Raw genomic sequence first — 24,290 nt, 5'->3', positions numbered from 1 at the left:
CTCTCCCACAAAACTCTTGGGGTCTTTTTGAGTTATTTTTTCCCCCCTATTTGTGCAACCTCTCTTCTCAGCTCACCCTTCCAACAAGCAGTTCTCACTGACTCGGGGAGAGGTGTGGGGTGACTCATAGCTGAGCTCTGTAGGGCTTGGCTGTGCTGGGTTCTGAGGCACTTCTCTCCCATTTAGTGGCTTTTTGGCTGCTCTGCCCTGCCAGGTGCAGCCTGCAACCCATCTTGCAATGTGAGGGCTCCTCAGCTGGCTGCCAACAGTGTGATCCAGGGCAGGATGGGGAGGCACCCTCATAGAAAGGAGAGAAGGAGGCGTCCCACCCAAGCCAGACCAAGCCTCCCCTCTCCTGATGTGACTCCTAGAGCCAGGGCTCTCCAGCCAAGGGCTCTGAGATGCTCAAGGACCTCCATGACCACCACCACCCTCTGGCTGATGGCTTATCAGATGAGAAACTGGAGTGTTTCCAGCTTGACCAGTTTGCCAAGTGCTGAGGGCAACATGAGGAGGAGGGAAGGGGCATGGTCTGTGGAGAGGCTCTTTCAGTGGCTGTTTGCAGCATCCTTACTCAGCATTTGCACAGGAGTTTTGCTCAGCCAACCCTCCTGCAAGTGTGGAACTGCCAGGTGTGCATCCCCTGGGAAAAACCTCCCTCTAAATCCTTTGTCCCTGACTCAAATGTAGGAGGAGAGAGCCTCCCAGAGCATTGCAGTGTAGAGCTGCGCTGTGCTCTGTGTTCTGCACCCATTCCCTTTGGGAATTCACTCTAGAAAGTCAGCTGGGGCAGGGGGGGATTGGACCTGGGACATCTCAGTGCCCAGCTGGCTTTTGGTGTCAGCTTTTGTGAGGACAGAGCTCTCCTGGGATGAATTCTTTCTCATCTGCTCGTTCTTCACCTCCATGCATCTTCCTTGTCTCTCCATCCCTCAACTCTCTCTCCCACTGGACTGGGATTCAGTGGGACTCTGCCAGTGGTAACTGTGGGCTCGTGTGGACATCACAATGCTGCTGAGACTTTTTGTGTGCTGAGGGCAGAAGCCTGATTTGAAGTCCTGCTTCATTGGACACAAGTGAGCCGAACAGAAAGCGCTGTGGCTTTGCCAGCATTTGATACTGTTGTTGAATTATAAAGGGAGGAGAGCCTTGGCTTTGGTTTTCCCTGTCTCAGAGGCTTGCCAGACACAGGAGATAACCTCTGGGCACGCTGTAAGGAAGCTCTGTGAGATTACAATGGTTTGCCTCAGACTACAGGAGACGGCGTAGGCTGTTACACGAGTCCCTTGTCCCTGCAGCATGCAAGGAGAGCCAAAGGCATGTAACAGGATAAACAAGGAGGTCTCAGCTCCCCTGAATGTCAGCTCCCTTCAGAAGCAAGCAGCTTGCCCTGCACCAGTGCCCTGTGACTTCCATGAGCACTGGCACACGGCCACCCTTTGCTGGGAGAAGGCAGCAGGGCTGGGGGCTGTCCTCTCTCAGGACACCAGAGTGCCTGGGGCAGCTCAGTCCCTGCCTCCTGTGCCAGAGATTTCTGTAAGCATGGAGAGAAGCCAGTGATGGAGCTGGGGTCCAAGCCTTCCTTCACCAGTCTTGGCTGGGTTTTGGACACAGTATGGAGGGGGAGTCACACTGAGTGCTCTGCCTCTTGCCTCACCTGAGGCTCCCAGCAGGTCCCTGCTCTCAGCATCCCTTTTTTCCTTCACCAGAAAAACCTGCCCATAAGCAGAGATGTTTCCACCACACAGCTTCCCCAGGCCAGCAAAGGGGCTGAGCAAGGTGGCAGAAGGCAGCCCTGAGCTGTCACATCCAGAGGGAGGATTGCAGAGCTGTGTCTGAAAGATATCCACAGCCCTTGGCACAGGGCAGTGCTCTGCCCTTCTGCTCTGCTGAGCCCCACCCTGCAGTGCTGGGGCAGCTCTGGAGCCCTCAGCACAGCCAGGGACCCCTTGGAGCAGGGCCAGAGGAGGCCACAGCGATGCTGGCAGGGCTGGAAGCCCTCTGCTGTGAGGCCAGGCTGAGAGAGTTGGGGTTGTGCAGCCTGGAGGAGAGAAGGCTCCAGGGAGACCTTCTGGTAGCCTTGCAGTGCTTCAAGGGCTGAGCAGGAAGCTGGGGACAGACTTTTGAGCACAGCCTCTTGTGAGAGGCCAGGGAGTGATGGTTTGACACTAAAAGAGGGAGACTCAGACTGGAGAGAAGGAAGAAATGTTTGACAGTGAGGGTGGTGAGAGCCTGGCCTGAGTTGCCCAGAGAGGTGGGAGATGCTCCATCCCTGGAACCACTCCAGGTGAGGTTGCTTGGGGCTCTGAGCAACCTGCTCTAGTTGCAGATGTCCCTGCTGGCTGAGCTAGATGACCTCAAAAGGTCCCTTCCAACCCAACCCCTTCCCTGATGCACCCAGCCCCAGCTGCTCTCCCTCCATCCCAGCAGCAGGCTCAGCCTGCAGCCCGCCCTGACCACTCTCCAGTTTCATTAGCGGCAGGCTGGGCTCTTGGTTAGCGAAGAGAAGGCTTCTGTGCAGCGATAGGATCAAAGCAACAGCTTGAGCAGCCTTCAGATGTGGATGAAGTTCCCTCCCCAGCATGGGCCCCTGCTCCCAGGTGGCTCTGGAGGCTGCTGCCAGGCTCTGCTCAGCCAAACGACTCCCTCGGGTCGCATGTCCCCTCGGCGAGTGGAACACAGAGCCCTGGCTGATGCTGCTCCAGACAAGGAGGTGTCTGAAGAGGCTGTGAAAACTGAGGAGCTGAGAAATCATTAGCTTGCTGAGGAAGGAGAAATCCATCCTTTAAGCATGTCCCTGTTGTTATCAGCCCTGCTTGGAGAGTGCTCCCTCCAGCTGCACCTCCAGCCTGCACCGTGTGAAGGCAGCTGCAGCTCCCCAGAGCCACCTCAGGCACTTGCTGCTTGCAGGGGTGATGGATTTGCCCTCTCAGAGGTGGTCCTGATTGGTGAGGGAGAAGGAGTTGCAACCAGTTGCAACTGAAGATGTTGATCTTGAGGAACTGTTCCATGTTTGGACTGGGGGAGCTGTACAAAGCTGAGGGAGTTGGGGCTGTTCAGTCTGGAGAGGAGAAGGCTCTGAGAAGACCTAATTGTGGCCTTCCTGGACATTAAGGGGGCCTGCAGGAGAGCTGGGGAGGGACTTTACTCCACTCTGCTGAGACCACACCTAGAGCTCTGTGTCCAGTTCTGGAGCCCCTAGTACAGGAAGGATCTGGAGGTGCTGGAAGGTGTCCAGAGAAGGACCACAAGGACAATCAGAGGGCTGGAGCTGCTCTGCTGTGAGGACAGACTGAGGGAGTTGGGGTTGTGCACTCTGGAGAAGAGAAGACTCCAAGGAGACTTAACTGTGGCCTTCCAGTATCTGAAGGGGGCTACAGGAAAGCTGGGGAGGGACTTTGGAGGGTGTCAGGGAGTGATAGGACTGGGGGGGATGGAGCAAAACTAGAAATGGGGAGATTGAGATTGGATGTGAGGAAGAAGTTGTTCCCCATGAGGGTGGTGAGAGCCTGGCACAGGTTGCCCAGGGAGGTGGTGGAAACCTCATCCCTGGAGGTGTTTGCAGCCAGGCTGGAGGTGGCTGTGAGCAACCTGCTGTAGTGTGAGGTGTCCCTGCCCATGGCAGGGGGGTTGGGACTGGCTGAGCCTTGAGCTCCCTTCCAGCCCTGACAATTCTCTGATTCTATGAAGTCAACCCAGCTTTTCCCCCTCTTGGTAAGGTCCAGGTGGAGCTGTGTAGTTCAGGGACTGGCAGGAATGGAGAAGACTTTATTTTCTTTCACTGTGGGCATCCCAGGAGGGCCAAAGAACAGAACCCAGGTGTCTCCAATCAAAAGGATATTGCAGCCCTTCAGCTCTTAGCAGCCAGCCCCAAACTGCTCCAGAGCACCTGAGCCACAGCACAGGGCTCAGCAGCCTTGTTCTCAGCTGTGCTTCAGGCTGTGAACAAAATGCTTCACCCTGGGACCACTCCAGAGCCTGCACAGCTGCTGCACAAAGCTCTCACACACCTCCTGTGGCCATTGGCACCAAAAGTGCCTTCCTCATACCCCTCTCACTGACCAAGTCACCTGTGAGGTGGATGTGGTCTCTTCTCCCTAGTATGAAGTGATAGAACAAGAGGAAATGGCCTCAAGCTGCACCAGGGGAGGCTTAGGTTAGGTGTTAGGAACAAGTTCTTCACTGCAAGAGTGGTCTGGGATTGGAACAGGCTGCCCAGGGAGGTGCTGGAGTCACCTGGAGGCGGCCATGGCACTTGGAGATGTGGTTTAATGGCCATGGTGGTGGTGGTGGTTTGATGGTTGGACTGGATGGTCTCAGAAGGCTCTCCCAACCCAAACAATTCAATGACATTCTCAGAGGTGCAGCCATCCTCTGGATGGAGCCACATCCTCACATGGTGGCTGCAAATCATGGAATTGACCTCAGAGATCATCAAGTCCAAGCTGTCACCCAACACCTCCTCACAACTAAACCATGGCTCCAAGGGCCACATCCAAGCCCCTCTTGAACACCTCCAGGGATGGGGACTCCACCACCTCCCTGGGCAGCACATTCCCATGGCCAATCTCTCTTGCTGGGAAGAACTTTCTCCTCATCTCCAGCCTAAACCTCCCCTGGCACAGCTTGAGACTGTGTCCTCTTGTTCTGCTGCTGCTTGCCTGGGAGAAGAGACCAACCCCACCTGGCTACAACCTCCCTTCAGGTAGTTGTAGACAGCAAGAAGGTCTTCCCTGAGCCTCCTCTTCTGCAGGCTAAGCAACCCCAGCTCCCTCAGCCTCTCCTCCCAGGGCTGTGCTCCAGACCCCTCCCCAGCTTTGTTGCCCTTCTCTGGACACCTTCAAGTCTCTCAATGTCCTTCTTAAATTGAGGAGCCCAGAACTGGACACAGAACTCAAGGTGTGGCCTAAGCAGTGCTGAGCACAGGGCACAATGACCTCCCTGCTCCTGCTGGCCACACTCTTCCTGATGCAGGCCAGGATGCCATTGGCCTTCTTGGGCACACTGCTGGCTCATGTTCAGCTGCTGTCAATCAGTACCTCCAGGTCCCTCTCTGCCTGGCTGCTCTCCAGCCACTCTGTCCCCATCTTAGTGGATCCATCATCTTACTGAATGTAGGGGAAGGCAACTGCTGTAGGGAAGGCTTGGTGGGGGTGGCCTCCTGCCTGCTGAGCACGCTGCTCTGGCCGCTGTGATGGGCACCACCGGCTGCCCAGAGGCTGCAGACATAGCTTGAGACTGCCAGGAGCAGGGTGCCAGGCTCTGAGATGGGATGAGAGCATTCCACCTGGCTGGCTTTGGAGGAACTCTCTGTGTAGGATGGCAGCACAAATGCTGGCAGGTTAACCCTTTGAGCACTAAAGGCACTGCCACAGCTCAGCCCTGCTCCTGAAGGGGGCTGATGTCTGTCTGGAGAAGACGCATGGTAGCTCAGCACACAAAAGGTGAGCACACCTCTGTGATCTGCCTGTCTCTAGGGGCCTGCAGAGGGGGAGGGGAGGGCTGGGGTGGGGGGAGGAGCCTCAAGCCACTCTGACAAGCCCCCTGTTTCTCTCCCCAGCGCCTGGTGAGGATGAACATGCCCATCTCAGCCGAGGACCTCACCGTCCACTTCACCTCCACGCTGATGGCCTTGATCCGCACGGCCCTGGAAATCAAACTGGCCTCAGGTGAGAGGGAGCTGCTCTCTGCCAGCACAAACCCCAGCTTGTCTCTGGGCTTGGTGTCCCCCTGAAAACACCAAAATCCTGCTCCAGTCCTGTTTTCCCAACTCCTGCCTGCCCTCTGCGAGTGCCTGAGGACAAGGCAGCTTCAGCAACAGGCAACAGAAGGGTCCTGAGCATCACTTTGCCTTTGGGGTGGCCTTGGGGACAGGCAACAGAAGTGTCCTGAGCATCACTTTGCCTTTGGGGTGGCCTTGGGGGCAGGCAACAGAAGTGTCCTGAGCATCACTTTGCCTTTGGGGTGGCCTGAGGGGCAGGCAGCCGAATGTTCCTGAGCATCACTTTGCCTGTGGGATGGCCTTGGGGACAGAAAACAGAGGGGTCCTGAGCATCACTTTGCCTTTGGGATGGCTTTGGGGACAGAAAACAGAGAGGTCCTGAGCATCACTTTGCCTTTGGGGTGGCCTAGGGGGGCAGAAAACAGAAGGGTCCTGAGCATCACTTTGCCTTTGGGGTGGCCTGGGGGACAGAAAACAGAAGGGTCCTGAGCATCACTTTGCCTTTGGGGTGGCCTGGGGGGCAGGCAAGCCATGTGCTGAAGTGCCAGGTCCAGCTGGGTTTTGAACCACTCCAGGCATGGTGACCTGCCCTGGAAACACTTTTTCACTGTGAGGGTGACAGAGCCTTGGAGCAGGCTGCCCAGAGAGGTTGTGGAGTCTTCTTCTCTGGAGACTTTCAAAACCTGCCTGGATGTAGAGAAGAGAAGAGAGGAGAGGGGGAGAGAGGAGAGGGGAAGAGAGGAGAGGGGAAGAGGGGAGAGGGGAAGAGAGGAGAGGGGAAGAGAGGAGAGGGGAAGAGGGGAGAGGGGAAGAGAGGAGAAGGGAAGAGAGGAGAGGGGAAGAGAGGAGAGGGGAAGAGAGGAGAGGGGAAGAGAGGAGAGGGGAAGAGGGGAGAGGGGAAGAGAGGAGAGGGGAAGAGAGGAGAAGGGAAGAGAGGAGAGGGGAAGAGAGGAGAGGGGAAGAGAGGAGAGGGGAAGAGAGGAGAGGGGAAGAGAGGAGAAGGGAAGAGAGGAGAGGGGAAGAGAGGAGAGGGGAAGAGAGGAGAGGGGAAGAGAGGAGAGGGGAAGAGAGGAGAGGGGGAGAGAGGAGAGGGGCAGTTGATGGTTGGATTCAGTGTTCTCAAAGGTCTTCTCTGTGATTCTCTTTGCAACCTCTGCTGCAGCTGGGGCTGGCTTGGTGCTCTCCAGCTGCCTTCTCCCGGGCTTGCTGTGCTCGCAGTGGCGTGTGCTGGCAGGACCTGGACTGTCGCTCTTCTTCATGTGCTGCTTCTTCTCCCCTCCCTTTCTGCAGGAGGCGTGAAGCAGCACCAGTGTGATGCTGAGTTGAGAAAGGAGATCTCCCTGGTGTGGCCTAACCTGTCCCAGAAGACTCTGGACTTGCTGGTGCCTCCTCACAAGCGTAAGTGGCTCTTGACGAGGGCCCTGGAGCAGCTCTGTGAGGAGCAAAGGCTGAGAGCCCTGGGGCTGAGAGCCTGGAGAGGAGCAGCACCAGAGGGGAGCTGAGCAATGCTCAGCAAGAGCTAAAGGGTGGGGAGGGCAAGAGGATGAGGCCAGACTCCTCTCAGTGGTGCCCAGGACAAGGGGCACTGGGCACACACTGGAACCCAGGAGGTTCCTTCTGAACAGGAGGAGAAACTTCTTTGGTGTGAGGCTGCTGGAGGCCTGGAGCAGGCTGCCCAGAGAGGTTGTGGAGTCTCCTGCTCTGGAGAGCTTCCAACCCCCCCTTGGCCATTGTGCTCCTGGGCAGGCTGCTGTGGGTGCCCTGCTTTAGCAGGGGCTTGGAGTGGGTGATCCCCAGAGGTCCTGTCCAACCCTCACCGTGCTGGGATTCTGGGATGAGCAAGCACTCAACCCATCCCAGCTGCCTAAAGAGCCCAAAGTAAGTTTCTCCTCCCTGGTGCTCTGTCCCTACCCCCACCAAGGTGGGATGCTCTCAGCAGAGTAACCAAGCAGTTTGGTTTCAGGGTATCCTCTCCTCAGTGTTCACAGCCAGCACCTCCCTTCCTGGGTGACACAAGGAGCAGGGAAGTTGAGGTCACAGCTGGGCATGTGTTTCAATATGCTAAGGTAGATTTCCTGAGCTTAGACCATCTGAGGAGGTGTAAATCAGCAAGTGGTGACAGGGAAGCCTTTCCCTCCTCCCCTCTTAGGCTGCCTCTCTATCTGCTGCTGTAACCCTGCTCTCCAGAGCTCCATTGCTGTGCAGGGACAGGCTGGTGGCAGAGCTGGGAGGGTGGAAAAAGCCACCTGGAAAACCCAGGTCCTCTTTCAGTGGAAAGGAGCCCATTATGGCTCTGCTGAGTACAGCTCAAAGAAATGAGAATAAGGCTTCTTTGTTGATACAAAGCTGGCTGGGGCTCTGCTATTAACTTAGCAAGTCGTCTGCTGGCACTGCTCTCAGTGCCCCAGAGTTTCCCTGCCTGGTGTTTTCTTTCTGCATGGGCTCTGTGGAAGTTTGCCCCAGAGGGCTGGAGACAGGAGGCCATCCTCCTCACACCTCAAAGGGAGAGACAGGCAACCATAGAATCATAGAATGGGTTGGGTTGGAAGAGACCTTAAAGATCACCCAGGTCCAACCCCCCTGCCATGGGCAGGGACACCTCCCACCAGCCCAGGCTGCTCAAAGTCTCATCCAACCTGGCTTTGAACAGCACCAGGCAGGGGGCATCCACAACCTCCCTGGTCAACCTGTGCCAGTGTCTCCCTTCCCTCACTGGAAAGAATGTCTTCCTCGTCTCCAGGCTCAGTCTCCCCTCAAGCTTCAATGAGCTGAAGAAGTTTGTTGTAAGCTTTTCTTGCTGCTTTTTCTCTTTCCCATGCCTGCTTTGCCTCATTATTCCAATGTCACTTTCTCCCCCCCCACCTTTTTATCTTGTCCATTTGTTGTTCTTTCTTGTGCTCTTTGACTTACTCTTCTCCTCTCCTAACCCTGTGCCATTCCTCCTCCCCTCTCCCCTCCTCTGCCAGCTGATGAGATGACGGTGGGGAAGGTCTACGCAGCGCTGATGATATTTGACTTCTACAAGCAGAACAAGAACAGCAGGGAGCAAGTCCAGCCACCTGGGGGCCTCTGCCAGGTACTCAGCCAAAAGGTCCTTCTCCAGCCTTCCTCTTGGCCCAACCTCTTCTCCAGCCTTGGGCAGCTCCCACAAGGATCACTGGCATGTTTCACAGTGTCACCAAGGTTGGAAGAGACCTCAAAGGTCACCAAGTCCAACCTGTCACCCAACAGCTCCTGACTAAACCATGGCACCAAGTGCCACATCCAATCCCCTCTTGAACACCTCCAGGGATGGGGACTCCACCACCTCCCTGGGCAGCACATCCCAGTGGCCAACTCTCTCTGGGAAGAACTTTCTCCTCACCTCCAGCCCGAACCTCCCCTGGCACAGCTGGAGACTGTGTCCTCTTGTTCTGGTGCTGCTTGCCTGGGAGGAAGCCTGACTGCTGCTCCAGGCAGGGGTTGAAAAGGGTGGCTGGGGGAATGGGAAGCTCTCCTGGAATTCTTTCTCTCTCAAACCAACCAAGCAAGCAACAAAACCAAACAAAAACCCAACCACCAAAAAACCCCCAACAACCCCCCCCCCCCAATCCAACCACCAAAACAAACAAAAAACCTCCAACCAAAACCCCAAACCAAATCCAAAACCACCACCACCACCAAAAAGACCACAACAGGAAAAGAAGAAAAGTTGTTCCAGTTGCTGTTTTCAGGAGGTCTGGAAAGATCTTTCCACCTAAGGTCTTGCTTCCAGAGGTGGCCTAAGGAGTAGTGAACACCAAATGGGACCCCAAAGGCTTACTGAATGCTGCTGCTGGTTTGCTTATAAAATGCTGAAGATGCTTCTGGAAATGGGAATGTTTCAGGCTCTTTTTGGCTCTAATAGGTTTGAGGATGCTTGCAACCTCTTGAAAACATTTCCATCCATCTGGCTTGGGATTAAAGCCCAGTGGTTTCTGATAGCACCAATATCTGGGGGATGGGGCTCTTCTCCCATGCTGTAGGTGATAGGACAAGAGGGAATGGCCTCATGTTGCACCAGGGGAGGTTTAGGTTGCACACAAGGAGCAATTTCTTCCCCAAAAAGGCTTGTCAAGGCCTGAAACAGGCAGCCCAGGGCAGGGGTGGAGCCCTCATCCCAGGAGGGGTTTCAAAGCCATGGAGATGTGGTGCAGAGGGACCTGGTTTAGTGATGACCTGGCAGTGCTGGGTTAATGCTTGGATTTGATGACCTTAAAGGTCTCTTCCAACCCAAACAACTTCATGGAATCACAGAACTGTCAGGGTTGGAAGGGACCCCAAGGCTCAGCCAGTTCCAACCCACTGCCATGGGCAGGGACACCTCACACTGCAGCAGGTTGCTCACAGCCACATCCAGCCTGGCTGCAAACACCTCCAGGGATGAGGCTTCTACCACCTCCCTGGGCAGCCTGTGCCAGACTCTCACCACCCTCATGGGGAAGAACTTCTTCTGAATCTACCCATTTCTGGTTTTATTCCAACCCCCCCAGTCCTATCACTCCCTGACACCTTCAAAAGTCCCTCCCCAGCTTTCTTGTAGGTCCTGATCTCAGGAGCATCATCCAGCTGATCCCCAGCGCAGCCTGTGTCTGCCCCACAGCAGACCCAGTGTCACTCAAGCCACCTGAATCTCACAGCCCAAAGGGTCACTGCAGTGTTTGCAACCCCTGCTGCACCCTGGTGACAGGGGCAGTGCTCTGGGAGGGGGAAGGAGGTCTGCAGCATGACCTTGGCTTGTGCAAAGCTGGGCACAGCGAATGTCCTTCAGAGCCTCCTGCAGCTGTGGGGAGGCTGCGATGTGCTCTCCGCTGGGCTGACCTCTCGGGGTGCCAAAGAGGACTTTTCATTAGCCAGGAGAAGCACTGCAGCCCCTCCTATCTGTGCACAGCTCTGTCTCTGACACCTTTCCCTTGTGCTTTGCAGCCTGGGCCTGTGTCACTCTTCCACCCTCTGAAGGCCACTCTGGAGCAGACCCAGCCCGCGGCGTTCAACAACGCCAAGGCCTTCCTCCGGCAGAAGAGCTCAGCCTCGCTCAACAACGGTGGGGCCCTGTGAGTATCCTGAGGTCCCCCACCCCAAAGCCCTGACACAGGGGAAGGACACTCTGGGCGGAGGCAGCAGCCCCAACCACTGATGGTTCAGTAGCTCTGGAGGTGGGGCTACACGCATGGGGACACCAAGACCAGCAGCCCCTGCACCCCATGGCTGGGACAGTCTCCCACTGCTGGGGACACCAAGACCAGCAGCCCCTGCACACCATGGCTGGGACACTTTCCCACTGCTGGGGACTCCAAGACCAGCAGCCCCTGCACACCATGGCTGGGACACTTTCCCACTGCTGGGGACACCAAGACCAGCAGCCCCTGCACACCATGGCTGGGACACTTTCCCACTGCTGGGGACTCCAAGACCAGCAGCCCCTGCACACCACGGCTGGGACACTTTCCCACTGCTGGGGACACCAAGACCAGCAGCCCCTGCACACCATGGCTGGGACACTTTCCCACTGCTGGGGACACCAAGACCAGCAGCCCCTGCACCCCATGGCTGGGACACTTTCCCACTGCTGGGGACACCAAGACCAGCAGCCCCTGCACACCATGGCTGGGACACTTTCCCACTGCTGGGGACTCCAAGACCAGCAGCTCCTGCACACCATGGCTGGGACACTTTCCCACTGCTGGGGACACCAAGGGTATCTGAGTGGTTTACCTTCATCACAAGAAGGCAAACTAAATCTCTTTACAAAAGAGTTGATGTTTTTTCCTCTTCCTTTCTCCTGACAGACCAGCCCCAGAGGGTGGAATCAAAGAGTCCAGCTCTTGGGGGACCCAGCGCACCCAGGATGTGTTTTATGAAACCAGGACCCCAGCTTTTGAACGAGGCCACTCAGAGGAAATCCCCATTGAAAGGGTGAGCAAAGAGGGGGAAGCTGGTTAGGCCCCACCTGGAGTCCTGTGTCCAGGTCTGGGACCCTCAGTTTAAGGACACTGAGACACTTGAGGGTGTCCAGAGAAGGGCAACAAAGCTGGGGAGGGGTCTGGAGCACAGCCCTGTGAGGAGAGGCTGAGGGAGCTGGGGTTGCTTAGCCTGCAGAAGAGGAGGCTCAGGGGAGACCTTCTTGCTCTCTCCAGCTCCCTGAAGGGAGGTTGCAGCCAGGAGGGGGTTGGTCTCTTCTGCCAGGCAAGCAGCACCAGAACAAGAGGACACAGTCTCAAGCTGTGCCAGGGGAAGTTTGGGCTGGAGGTGAGGAGAAAGTTCTTCCCAGAGAGAGTTGTTAGCCCTTGGAATGTGCTGCCCAGGGAGGTGGTGGAGTCCCCATCCCTGGAGGTGTTCAAAAGGGGATTGGATGTGGCCCTTGGAGCCGTGGTTTAGTTGTGAGGAGGTGTTGGGTGACAGGTTGGACTTGATGATCTCTGAGGTCTTTTCCAACCTTATTGATTCTATGGTGAGGTGCAGCAGATCTCTCCCTTGGCACAAGCATTGTTCTGGCTCTCACAAGCCCAAGTGCACTTGAACATTATGGAGAAAACCAAACCTGGGAGCTTCTGCAGCCTGAGAACTCTGCATGTGGAGATGCTTCTCATGGAATGATGTCTGCTGCAAGAAGCTCCTAAGGGTTACCCCTTCCTAGCTGCCCCACAGTGCCAATCCCATTGTCAGCAGTGTGCCAGCTCAGCTGAGGGGTTTCACAGGGCACAGCTGGGGCTCATTGCCATGGCTGGTGGAAGAGCTTGGCTCACTGTGGTCCTTGTTGTGAACAGCCCTGCAGACAGAGTAACCTGGGCTCTGCACAGCTCTTGATTTGCTCTTTCCCACATGCACAGCTCTACACAATTAACTCACGCTTAGCAGAAGCCTCCCCAGATGATGCCTTCAAACCTGATGGTCGTCTTCTTGCTACCAAACCCATTTTTTGTTTGGCTCAGGTGGTAGAAATGAAGGAAATCAGCCCCACAGTTGCCAATGGAGAGCACCAACCAGGTCTGGAGAGCCAGGGACGGGCAGCTTCCATGCCACGCCTGGCCGCCGAGACTCAGGTGAGCAAGGGAGAGCTCACTGGTGAGGGGACGCTGGGTCAGGAGCTCCACATCTGCCCCCTGCTTGTCATGGTGTTGGAAGTTGCTTGTGAATGTTTGTTTTAAAGGATGTTTGCTGGACCTGGAGACAAGCAGCCAGGTATTCACGTGTAGGCACAGCACTCTCCCCAGTTCTACTCACCCCTGGTCACAGCAAAACGCAGCCCAGAGTCATCTCTCTCTGGTAGCTAACTGATGACCACCTGCCCAAGAGTGTCTCTTCTCCTGAGTGACTGGGGACAGCCCTCTTTGCCAGCCTGGGAGGCATGTTTCCCACTGACCATCTCTCCACCCAGGCAGTCAAGGCACACTCCTGTCCCCTCAGCAGGAGGAGAGCTGGAGATGTGCTGGGAGGCTCTTTGAGGACTGCTGTGGCTACAGGAAACACCTGGGAGCCTCTGCCTGGAAGGCTGCACGCAGACACTTGGCCTCCTCATGGTCATCTTTCTCTTCCCACAGCATTTAGCACAAACTGTGTTGTCACCTTGGTCAGAACATCTCACCCCTCCCAGCTGAGTCTCCCTCATCCAAAGGGCCTGATTCGTGCAGCCAGGGCTGAGCAGCCCATGGAGCTGGGCTCTTCCCATTGCTCAACAAGGGAAGCAGGACATGAGAGATCAGCTGCACCATCAACCTGAGCCCCTCTGTTTGCATTCAGAGCACCAGCTCCAGCAGAGAGAATCATTTTGCTAAGGTGGCACGAGCTGCACTTCAGGGGTGAGCAAATTTCCCAGCTGACTGCAGAAAGTGCTGGGACTGTGCCTTAGCAGGAGCTCTGCTCAACAAACTGACCCCAGAGCAAAGCCAGGCTCCCTCCCTCCCTTCCTCCTTGCCACAACAAAAAGCTGTCCTTGAGTCCTGAGCAGCCTGCACTAGTGGGAGGTGTCCCTGGCCATGGCAGGGGGGTTGGAACTAGATGATCTTTAAGGTTCCTTCCAGCCCAAACCATTCTATGAGTCTATGATCTATTCCAGACCACAAGTTCTATCTTTCCTCCCAAGGTGATGCAGTTGGCAGCAGCACTGCCAGCAGCATGAGCCTTGCCTTGGAGACCTCCTTTCCACTGCAGTTGGAGGTCTGGAGGAGGGAGTGCCTTCTGCAGAAGCACAGTAGGTGTTCCTCAGGGCAGAGCTGTCCCATGCAAAGAAGGGCATTCAGGTGCTGGTGCATGGCCAGAGAAGGGCAATGAAGCTGGGGAAGGGTCTGGAGAGCAGAGCTGGGGAGGAGCAGCTGAGGGAGCTGGGGGTGTTCAGTCCAGAGAGAAAGAGGCTGAGGAGAGACCTGGCTCTCTACAGCTCCCTGAAGGGAGGCTGGAGCCAGCTGGGGGTTGGTCTCTAGTGATAGGACAAGAGACTAGAGATAGTCTCAAGTGACAGGACAAGAGGAAACGGCCTCAAGTTGCAGCAGGGGAGGTTTAAGTTGGAGATTAGGAAGAATTCCTTTGCTGCAGGAGTGGTCAGGGATTGGCACAGGCTGCGCAGGGAGGTGCTGGAGTCCCTGTCTCTGAAGGCATTCAAAAAGCCTGTGGCCATGGCACTTTGCTCATGGTTTAGTGGCCATGGTGATGTTAGGTTGATGGTTGAACTCTGTGGTCTTACAGAGCTTTCCCAGCCCAGACAATTCTGTGCTTCTCAGCCCCTGCTACGAATCAGGCCTGCGGCACGCTGGCACAGCTAACCTCATTAACACGACGATGTTTGGGTGGTTGTAGCTTCAGCTCAATAACTGATGTCCTCTCTGTGTGTGTCTTCCCCCTCCACACCCTCCACCCTCTCCCTCCTGTGCTGCTTCTGCTCCCCCCCCGACCTTTGAGTTCCTTCTAACCCTTCTTTGCGATGCTCTTTGTCCCCCCGGCCGCCTCCCTTGCCGTCTCCCTGCCCTTCCTCTGTCTTTTTACGTTCCACTTTTGAACCCCCTTGCCGTGCTCCCCACCTCACCTCTTTGCTGCCCCCCCCCCTCCCACCACCTCCCCTCCCTTCTCGTCATGGTGTCCTGCTGCACATCTGCCGTGATGTCTGACCCTGGCTGTACTGTGGGGCTGCTGCCAATAATGTCTCTCATCTTGTCCGAATTGTTTGCAGAGGAGCAAAGCACGGTCACCTGGGAGTTACCTGGCAGTATGTAGTTTGCACTAACTTGTCTCCTGTTTGATTCCTCCTAAGAAATAATGAACCTTCCTTCACCCTCTACTTCTCTCTGCTCTCCCGTGGAGCCCGGTGCCCCAGCGGCACAGCCGCTCGCTCCTTCCGCTCCGCCGCGGTCCCCTCGGGCCACACTTGCACGTCGCACGCTGCCACAGCAGGGAGGGCAGGGGTGGGGGGGTGAGTGGTTGGTGAGCTTGCTGGTTGGTTGGTTTACTACTTGGATTGCTGGTTGGATAGCTAGCAGATTGGTTGGTTGGTTGGCTGGTTGGCTGGTTGGTTGGTTGGCTAGCTGGCAGATTGGTTGGCTGGGTGACTGGCTGGTTGGTTGGCAGACTGGTTGGCAATTGGTTGCTTGGCTGGCTGGCAGGTTGGTTAGTTGCTTGCTTGGCTGGCAGGTTGGATGGTTGGATGGCTGGTTGGTTGGATGGCTGGTTGGCTGGTTGAATGGCTGGTTGGCTGGTTGAATGGCTGGCTGGCTGGTTGGTTGGCTGGCTGCTTGGATGGATGGATGGATGGATGGTTGGCTGGCTGGCTAGCTGGTTGGCTGGCAGGTTGGCTGCTTGGATGGCTTCTTGGTGGCTGCTTGGCTGGCTGGTTGGTTGGCTGGCAGGTTGGCTGCTTGGATGGCTTCTTGGTGGCTGCTTAGATGGCTGGTTGGTTGGCTGGCTGGATTGTTGGTTGGCTGGCTGGATGTCTGGTTGGTTGGCTGGCTGGTTGGTTGGCTGGCTGGCTGGATGGATGGTTGGCTGGCTGGATGGTTGGCTGGCTGGATGGTTGGTTATTTGGATGGCTGTTTGGCTGGCTGGTTGTTTGGCTGGCTGGTTGGCTGGCTGGTTGGTTGTTTGCTTGGTTTGATGGCTGGCTGGTTGATTGGCTGGATGGTTGTTTGGCTGGCTGGTTTGGTGGTTGGTTTGATGGTTGTCTACATTGCTGGTTACTGGTTGGTTGGGTTGGGTTTGTATGTCTCCTTGCCCAGGGATTTAGGAGTGAAAGTAGTCCCTCTGGTAATGAAGAAGCAATTAGTAACCCTCTGAAGGGTTATGGCATGGTCTCTGTGCATGTCCTGTGAACCTCACAAGAGCATCATCAGGGTTTATGGAAAAGGAATTCATTGCTTTGCCACTTCTCCCTGGTGTCAGTGGGGACTTCTGTCCCTGGAATAAGCCCAGAACCAGGCCCAAAGTCCAAAGAGAAATGGCCATTTCTGACTGATTTGTGTGGCTTTGCCTTGGGAAATTTCTGTTTGTCCTGGCAGCTCCTCTATGGAGTTTGGCAATCTGGAAGTCTGGAAGCATTGAATCTGGGGAATCTGGAGGTGGGAAGCATTTTGCCTTGCTTTCCCATCAGACCATCCAGTTTACAGACCTCTCTGCCTCCCTCCATCCTCAGGCTCAGCATTAAGCAAGGAGGACAGCCATGAAACTCTTCAGTATCAATCCTTGGCCACACAGCAAGGGCCACAGGAGGGGACAAACACAGCTAAGGGACGTGGTGCAGACCCCAGAGCCCACCAATGCTTCAGGCCCTGCTCTCTGCATTGCTGGCAATGTCTTCTTTGTGCCTCTAAGAGTCACTCCAGTGGGAAGCACCAAAATTTGGGTCCTGCCTAGAGAGAGCCCCAGAGCAAACTTCAGCTCAGCCTGCATGGCTCACACAAGCTAATCCACCCATGACAGCTCAGAGGGAAGGTTCTTCCCACTCAAAATAAGGAGCAGAGCTGGGAAGCAATTGGCTTTGTGTTGTGTAAATACCACGGGGCAGCAGAGCTCTGAATCTGGGGATAGGCAAACAAAGCAGCAGAGACAGTAAAGGTAAGGAAGGGCTCTGTGGAAAGGTTACAGTGAACAAAGTAAATGTTCTGGGAGAACCCTCGTTGGAGGCACATATTGGATGGTGGAGTCAAACAAGTGAACACCTGACCAAGCTGAGGACAGCCTGAGCTCCCTCCCCGGCAGCCTGCACCACCATGCTCCGAGGTCTTTCCTCTGCAACGCAGCTTTGATGCAGTGCCAGACCCAGGGAAGCCTCTGGAGCATGGATGAAGTTCTGACTTCACCACAGAGCCAGCTGGAAGCCACCAGAGTGAAAGAGAAGGGCATGTGGAGGACCTCTGCTGTGGAGACAGGCTGAGAGAGTTGGGGCTTTTGGTGTGGAGAAGAGAAGGCTCTGAGGAGACCTTTCTGTGGCCTCCCAGTATCTGAAGGGGGCTACAGGAAAGCTGGGGAGGGACTTTGGAGGGTGTCAGGGAGGGATAGGACTGGGGGGGATGGAGCAAAACTAGAAATGGGGAGATTGAGAATGGATGTTAGGAAGAAATTCTTCCCCATGAGGGTGGTGAGAGCCTGCCACAGGTTGCCCAGGGAGGTGGTGGCAGCCTCATCCCTGGAGGTGTTTGCAGCCAGGCTGGAGGTGGCTGTGAGCAACCTGCTGTAGTGTGAGGTGTCCCTGCCCATGGCAGGGGGGTTGGAACTGGCTGAGCCTTGAGGTCCCTTCCAGCCCTGACTGTTCTGTGGTTCTGTGAATGATCCTTGTTTTCTGAGCCTTGTCCCTGGTGATTGGGCAGTAGGAAAGAGAAAGGCTGTGAGAATTGCTGCCCTGCTGTTCTCTTGGCTTGGTTTCTGCAGGGCATCATTGCAAGGTTTTCAATCTATAGGGAAGGGACCAGAGTCTGGAGCCACCCCAGGGTCCAGCAATGCCTATGGCAGGCTGTACTGCTGCACTTAGTGTCCAGATCTTGCCCCTGTCTGGACAAGCTCCTGTGTGACCTGCCCTAGGTGATCCTGCCTTGGCAGGGAGGGGTTGGGCTCAATGATCTTCAGAGGTCCCTCACAACCCCTGCCTACCGTGCTGTGATTCTATGTTTGGCCACAAACTGCTTGGAAAGAGCAACAGCAAACCCAAACAGGGAGCTTTGGAGATGTCCTGCTTGAATTGAAGGATGTCCTGGAGATGTCCTGCTTGTCCCAGCCATAAGGGCTTCAAGGAGTATGTAGTGGTTTGAGCCTTAACTGGGAGTTAAGAGCTCAGATGAGGGCAAGGCTGAGACTCTCTCCCCCGCTCCTCCCTCCTCCCTCCCAACAGAGAGGGAACAAAAGAGGAAAGGGAAGGAGCAAATCCACCAAGAAATAATTTGGAGGTGGCTTGGAAGTAGAGAGGTGAAGAGTTTTCTTTAAACAAAATATATATATATATAAAACATTAACAGTTAAGGTTCACAAGGGCAAGAACAAGGATGGATGGGAGGGGGACAAAGAAGAGGAATACAAAACCAGTCTCTCCCTGAAGAGGCACAGAGAAGGATCAGGCCCGACCACGTGGCAGAGGAGCAGGAAGGCAGCTGTAGTAGCTCTTGTCCAGGAGAGGCAGGAGCCAAGAAGGAGACCTAATGGCTGCAATGTCCTCCCTTTTATACCCTAGCTGGGCAGGGGGGAGGGAGTGGAACAGACTCCGTTTCCCAGGGGGAAAACACCCTGCAGGGAGGGTGCAGCCCTTCCCCCCTGTTTTCAGGATGGGTGTTAACCCACCACAGTCTTCCCAAGTAACTCAGGATAGAACAAGAGGGAATGGCCTCAGGCTGCACCAGGGGAGGCTTAGGCTGGACATTAGACTTTTTGTTTCGTTTAAAGGGTGGTCAGGCACTGGCACAGGCTGCCCAGGGGGGTGGTGGAGTCCCCATGCCTGGAGGTGTTGAAAAGCCCTGTAGATGTGATGCTGAGGGATGGCTTTAGTGCTAGACTTGGCAGAGCAGGGTTAATGATTGGACTCATTGATCTGGAAGGTCTATTCCAGCCTAAATGATTCTGTGTTTGATGGGAGATGCCTTCAGCTGCAAGGAGGTAGAAGCAGATTCTCAAGGGCTTGGCCTGTGCCCTACCCACTTATTCCTGGTTTTTCCCCCTCTCCATGTGATGCCCAGCAAAGCTTTCACGCTCTTTGGAGCTGCTTTAGGATGCCCACAGGCCCTCAAGCAGCTTTGGGTGAAACTAGCGATGGAGAACTCTCTCTGTGAGACGCTTGGCTCCTGCACTGCTCCGTGCCCCTGCCCCTGGGCTGCTGGCTGCTGTGAGGCTGTGTTTGGTGTGCAGCGCTGCAGCTCGCTCTGGCTCCCTGCTAACAGCCAAGCCCATTTCAGCCAGCGGGGGCTCACCTTTGCTCCTCGGACTGAGCCCTCCACCCCCCGCCCCCCACATCCTTCTGCCCGCTCCGGTTAGGTGCAGTTAACTGGTTTCCTCCTTCCCCTCCCTGCCCCTTTTCTCTTGCTGTCTGCCCCTCCCCGTGGTGGGAACGAAGCGGCTGAGCAGGGCGCAGGGGCCGCCCTCACCCCGCTCCGTCTCCCTCTGCCTGCCTTGCAGCCCATCCCGGACACCAGCCCCATGAAGCGCTCCGTCTCCACGCTGACCCCGCAGCGCCCCCACGCCATGCACCTCTACGAGTACTCCCTGGAGCGTGTGCCACCCGAGCAGGGGCACCACCACCACCACCACCGCTGCCACCGGCGGAAAGAGAAGAAGCAGAAGTCCTTGGAGAAGGCCTCCCACCAGCTGGCCGACGGAGAAGCTGGTAAGCCTTTGTCCCTTGGCCTCCTGCCTTCGGCAAGCACCGCCCCAGCGAGGCCCCCACCTGGAGTACTGCATCCAGCGCTGGGCTCCCCAGTTCAGAAGGGACAGGGATCTGCTGGAGAGAGTCCAGCAGAGGGCTGCAAGGATGCTAAAGGGACTGCAGCACTGCCTGGTGAGGAGAGGCTGAGAGCCCTGGGGCTGGTTAGTCTGGAGGGGAGAAGGCTGAGAAGGGATCTGATCAATGTCTATAAATCAAGCTGTGCCAGGGGAAGTTTAGGCTGGAGGTGAGGAGAGAGCTCTTTACAGAGAGAGTTGCTGGCCGTTGGAATGTGCTGCCCAGGGAGGTGGTGGAGTCACCATCCCTGGAGGTGTTCAAGAGGGGACTGGATGTGGCACTTGGTGCCATGGTCTAGTCATGAGGTTTGTGGTGACAGGTTGGGCTTGCTGATCTTTGAGGTCTCTTCCAACCTTGGTGATTCTGTGAAATACATGAGGGGTGGGTGTCAGGAAGGAAGGGACAGGGACAGCCTCTGCTCACCTGTGCCCTGTGACAGGACAAGGGACAGTGGATGGAAACTGCAGCATAGGAAGTTCCACCTCAAGGTGAGGAGAAACTCCTTCACTGTAAGAGTCACAGGGCACTGGAGCAGGCTGCCCAGAGAGGTTGTGGAGTCTCCTTCTCTGGAGCCTTTCCAGCCCTGTCTGGATGTGTTCCTGTGTGACCTGTGCTGGATTCTATGGTCCTGCTCTGGCAGGGGGGTTGGACTCAAAGATCTCCAGAGGTCCCTTCCAACCCCTTACATCCTGTGAGCCTGTGACCTCTGATCCTGTGACCTCTGATCCTGGGATACTCTGATCCTGTGACCTCTGATCCTGTGACCTCTGATCCTGGGATACTCTGATCCTGTGATCCGATGTGATTTGGGTTTTCATGTGCACGGAAGAACCTCCCTGCCCTACGCTTGGGGATGTCTTCCACACTGCTGACCCCAACCAATATTGTCCTTTCAGTGGCCCACTCTGGTGAGTCTTCTTCCAAGGACAAGAGGCAGGAGCGTGGGCGGTCCCAAGAGAGGAAGCAGCACTCCTCTTCCTCCTCGGAAAAGCAGCGCTTCTACTCCTGCGACCGCTACGGCAGCCGGGACCGAGCGCAGGCCAAGTCCACCGAGCAGAGCAGGCCCACCTCACCCAATGGAGGGCCAGAGCATGGTCCACACAGACAGGTGAGGAGATGCAGGGTGGGAAAAGAGCCCTGATATCTTCCAGGGATGTAAGCACCTCGCCTGTGATTTGCTATTTTAATGGACAGAAGGAGGGAGGGAGGCCAGGTGGGAGGAGATAAAGCCATTGAGGTTCTGCTCGGTGCTTCACATCCAAGAGAGGGATGGAAATGTCACCTGCTGGCTCTTCTGTAGCCATCTACAGAGCATCATGCAGAAACCCCACTGCCAAGAGCAGCTTTGGGAGAGAGCTTGGGAGAGCTGAGCGCTGGCAGCTGCTGGTGCCGGCGGTGAAAGTGTATCTGACCCAAGGCAGCGTGGGGTGGGACCTGGGGCAGCTGAGCCAGGCTGTTCCCCTGCCAGCTCAGTGGTCATGCAGCACCTACTGCTGCCCTGGGCACAAGCACCCAGGGGGTGCCAAAGAAGTGCTTCCCATTGCGGGCCAAGCCTGTGGAACACAGAATGGGGACTCCAGCCAGGCAGAGCTGGGATCTCAGCAGGGTTTGCTCACGTTCGCAGGATTTTCCAGCTGCTGGTGTGTGGGCTCCAGAGCTCTGCTGGCCTGGGGAACAGGTTAATATTCTGAAAACTGAGGAAAAGGTCCTTTTTCTGTAGTGACAAACCCACCTTCCAATGTGCTCTCTAGCTGAGAGGAGAAACCACACCAAGGGAGAGGAGAAATGTGGGAGAAGGCAGGGACATGGGTGGACAGGGAGAGAGCTCAGCCTGGTCCCTGCAAACATCTCCACCTAATCACAGAATCATAGAATTGCTTTGTTTGGCAAAGGCTTTTAAGATCACCAAATCCAACCACTCTCTAACCCTACCAAGGCTGGGGCTAAACCATGTCCCTCAGCACCACATCTCTGCTGCTTTGAAACCCCCCTAGGGGATTCGGCCACTTCCCTGGGCAGCCTGTTTCAGTCACTGAGGACCCTTCCAGTGAAGAAGTTTCTTATATCCAACCTAAACCTGCACAGTGAAGAGGGAGGCTCTGGCCTCACTCCAAAATCCCCCTAAACTTGCAGTTGCTGGAGGTGTGTGGCCCAGAGGGTGTCTCAGGAGGGGCTGAGCCAAGCTGTCAGCCCTGAGCCAGCTCCTGGGGAGCAGGAGGAAATCCTGCACAGCGTGAGCTGGAGACCAGGGGAAGGATTTAAATGAAGAGGCTGCATAATGTCCCAGGAGCTGCTAAGTGAAGCAACTTCTTTGGTCCTTATGCTGTCCCTGGATACTCCTCAGCAGCATCCAAGCTGCAGCACCAGGGGCTGTGCTCTAGAGACAGCCAGGGCATGGACCATGCTCTGCAGAGTGATTCTCAGCTGGGAGGAGACAGAGATCAGTGCAAGGTCTCATGGAGCCAAGACTCTGTAGCCATAGCAAGTGTGAGCTGCAGCCCAACACATCATTGCCACTCCTGCTTGCTCAGTCCTCGACTGGCCTTCACCTGATTTGTTCAGATGAGATTTTTTCCTTTCTAGTTATTTTCTCCCTCTGGTTTGAGAGGCAGGAAGCTGGCCCTGACTTAGAATCATAGGGCTGTTGAAGTTGGAAGAGACCTCTAAGAGCATGGAATGGTTTAGGTTGGAAAGGACCTTAAAGATCATCCAGTTCCAACCCCCTGCCCTGGTCAGGGACACCTCTCACCAGCCCAGGTTGCTCAAGGCCTCATTCAACCTGGCCTTGAACACCTCCAGGAAGGAGGCAGCCACAGCCTCCCTGGGCAGCCTGTTCAAGTGTCATCATCAAACCCAACCACTCTTACCATGATGCCTTGTGCTCAGTTAACCAGAAGTTTAAAATCATTCCTGTTCCAATTAAAAATCTGAAACCTTCCCACAGTTCATGGACAGTCAGCAGGAGAGCATCAGCTGCCTCTCATAAACCAGCTGCCCCAGTTCCAGTTGACCCCTGTGTCCCATGGGGGTTTAGTAAGGCAGAGAGGAGAATCATAGAATCAGAGAATTCTCAGGCTTGGAAGGGACCCCAAGGATCATCCAGCTCCAAGCCCCCTGCCATGGCCAGGGACACCTCACACTGCAGCAGGTTGCTCACAGCCACATCCAGCCTGGCTGTAAACACCTCCAGGGATGAGGCTTCCACCACCTTCCTGGGCAACCTGTGCCAGTTCCCTCATGGGGAAGAGCTTCTTCCTGACATCCAAACCTGCTGGTTTGGTGTCCAGGTCATTTATCCTCTCAGATGTTACCTGCTGAGTGGAGCTGCTAATACATCCTCTGCTTGTTCTGGAAGTAAAACCAAGTCAAGAGCAGTAGCCAGGCTAGCATGTCACTGCTGTCCCCAGGAGCTGAAGAGCCCTTGTCTTAAAGAGGTGTCTGCAAGAAGCTCTGTCAGTCTCTCCCCTGCATCATTGTGGCTCAACAACAAGGATCACACAGAATCAGAGAATGGTCTGGGTTGGAAGGGAACCCTGAAGGTCATCCAGCCCAACCCCCTCTGCAGTCAGCAAGGACATCCTCCACTAGATCAGGCTGCCCAGAGACTTGTTGAGCCTCACCTTGAATATCTCCAGGGATGGGGCCCCAACCGCTTCCCCAGGCAACCTATTCCTGTGTTCCACTACCCTTCTGGTGCAGAACTTGCTCCTAACATCCAAGGTGCTTCTTAACTCCTAAGTATTGTGTTCATTAGCCTGCCCCCTCCTTGGGAGACACAGCTTTGCCCAGCAGCCCTGGCACAGCACACATCACCAAGTTCAGGAAAGATGCTGAGATGCTGGAAGGTGGCCAGAGAAGGGCAACAAGGCTGGGGAGGGGTCTGGAGCACAGCCCTGGGAGGAGAGGCTGAGGGAGCTGGGGTTGCTTAGCCTGCAGAAGAGGAGGCTCAGGGGAGACCTTCTTGCTCTCTACAACTCCCTGAAGGGAGGTTGTAGCCAGGTGGGGGTTGGTCTCTTCTCCCAGGCAAGCAGCACCAGAACAAGAGGACACAGTCTCAAGCTGTGCCAGGGGAGGTTTAGGCTTGAGGTGAGGAATAAATTCTTCCCAGCAAGAGAGATTGGCCATGGGAATGTGCTGCCCAGGGAGGTGGTGGAGTCCCCATCCCTGGAGGTGTTTAGAAAGAGACTGGGTGGGGTGCTTGGTGCCATGGTTGGGTTGATCAGATGGTGTTGGGTGATAGGTTGGACTTGATGATCTCTGAGGTCTTTTCCAACCTGGTCTATCCTATCCTATCCTATCCTATCCTATCCTATCCTATCCTATCCTATCCTATCCTATCCTATCCTATCCTATTCTTCTAATCCATTCTATTCTAATTCTCTGAAGACTTCTGCACATCCCAAAACAAGAGCTTGACCTTCACCCTGCCAGCAAGGTGGCAGAGCACACAGTGCCTGCCACAAAGCTGATGAGAGTGACTGGTGCTAGTGGCATGGCAAAACCCTCCCAGATGGGGACAACCTCTTGAGTAGGGTCCCTTGTGACAGGGCAAGGGGTGATGGTTTGAAACTAAAGGAGAGAGATTCAGACTAGAAGGAAGACCCTGGCCCAGGCTGCCCAGAGAGGTGGTGGATCCCTGGAACCATTCCA

General features: G+C 55.6%; 1 protein-coding gene across 1 annotated transcript in view; it reads left to right on the top strand.

Annotated features, from left to right (window-relative positions):
- CACNA1B (calcium voltage-gated channel subunit alpha1 B) overlaps window positions 1-24,290 on the top strand; it is a 432,602-nt gene that overhangs the window by 405,645 nt on the left and 2,667 nt on the right. The window contains exons 38-45 of the mRNA XM_054174438.1: window positions 5,561-5,669; window positions 7,013-7,120; window positions 8,689-8,798; window positions 10,667-10,794; window positions 11,530-11,656; window positions 12,673-12,783; window positions 19,319-19,526; window positions 20,537-20,748. Coding sequence (XP_054030413.1) covers window positions 5,561-5,669; window positions 7,013-7,120; window positions 8,689-8,798; window positions 10,667-10,794; window positions 11,530-11,656; window positions 12,673-12,783; window positions 19,319-19,526; window positions 20,537-20,748 — 1,113 coding nt within the window. The remainder of the gene's footprint in view (window positions 1-5,560; window positions 5,670-7,012; window positions 7,121-8,688; window positions 8,799-10,666; window positions 10,795-11,529; window positions 11,657-12,672; window positions 12,784-19,318; window positions 19,527-20,536; window positions 20,749-24,290) is intronic.

The sequence above is a fragment of the Dryobates pubescens genome, chromosome 29, assembly GCF_014839835.1.
Source record: "Dryobates pubescens isolate bDryPub1 chromosome 29, bDryPub1.pri, whole genome shotgun sequence".
NCBI lineage: Eukaryota > Metazoa > Chordata > Aves > Piciformes > Picidae > Dryobates > Dryobates pubescens.
The sequence above is the reverse complement of the archived record's forward strand: the minus strand, read 5'-3'. Positions and strand labels throughout refer to the sequence as shown.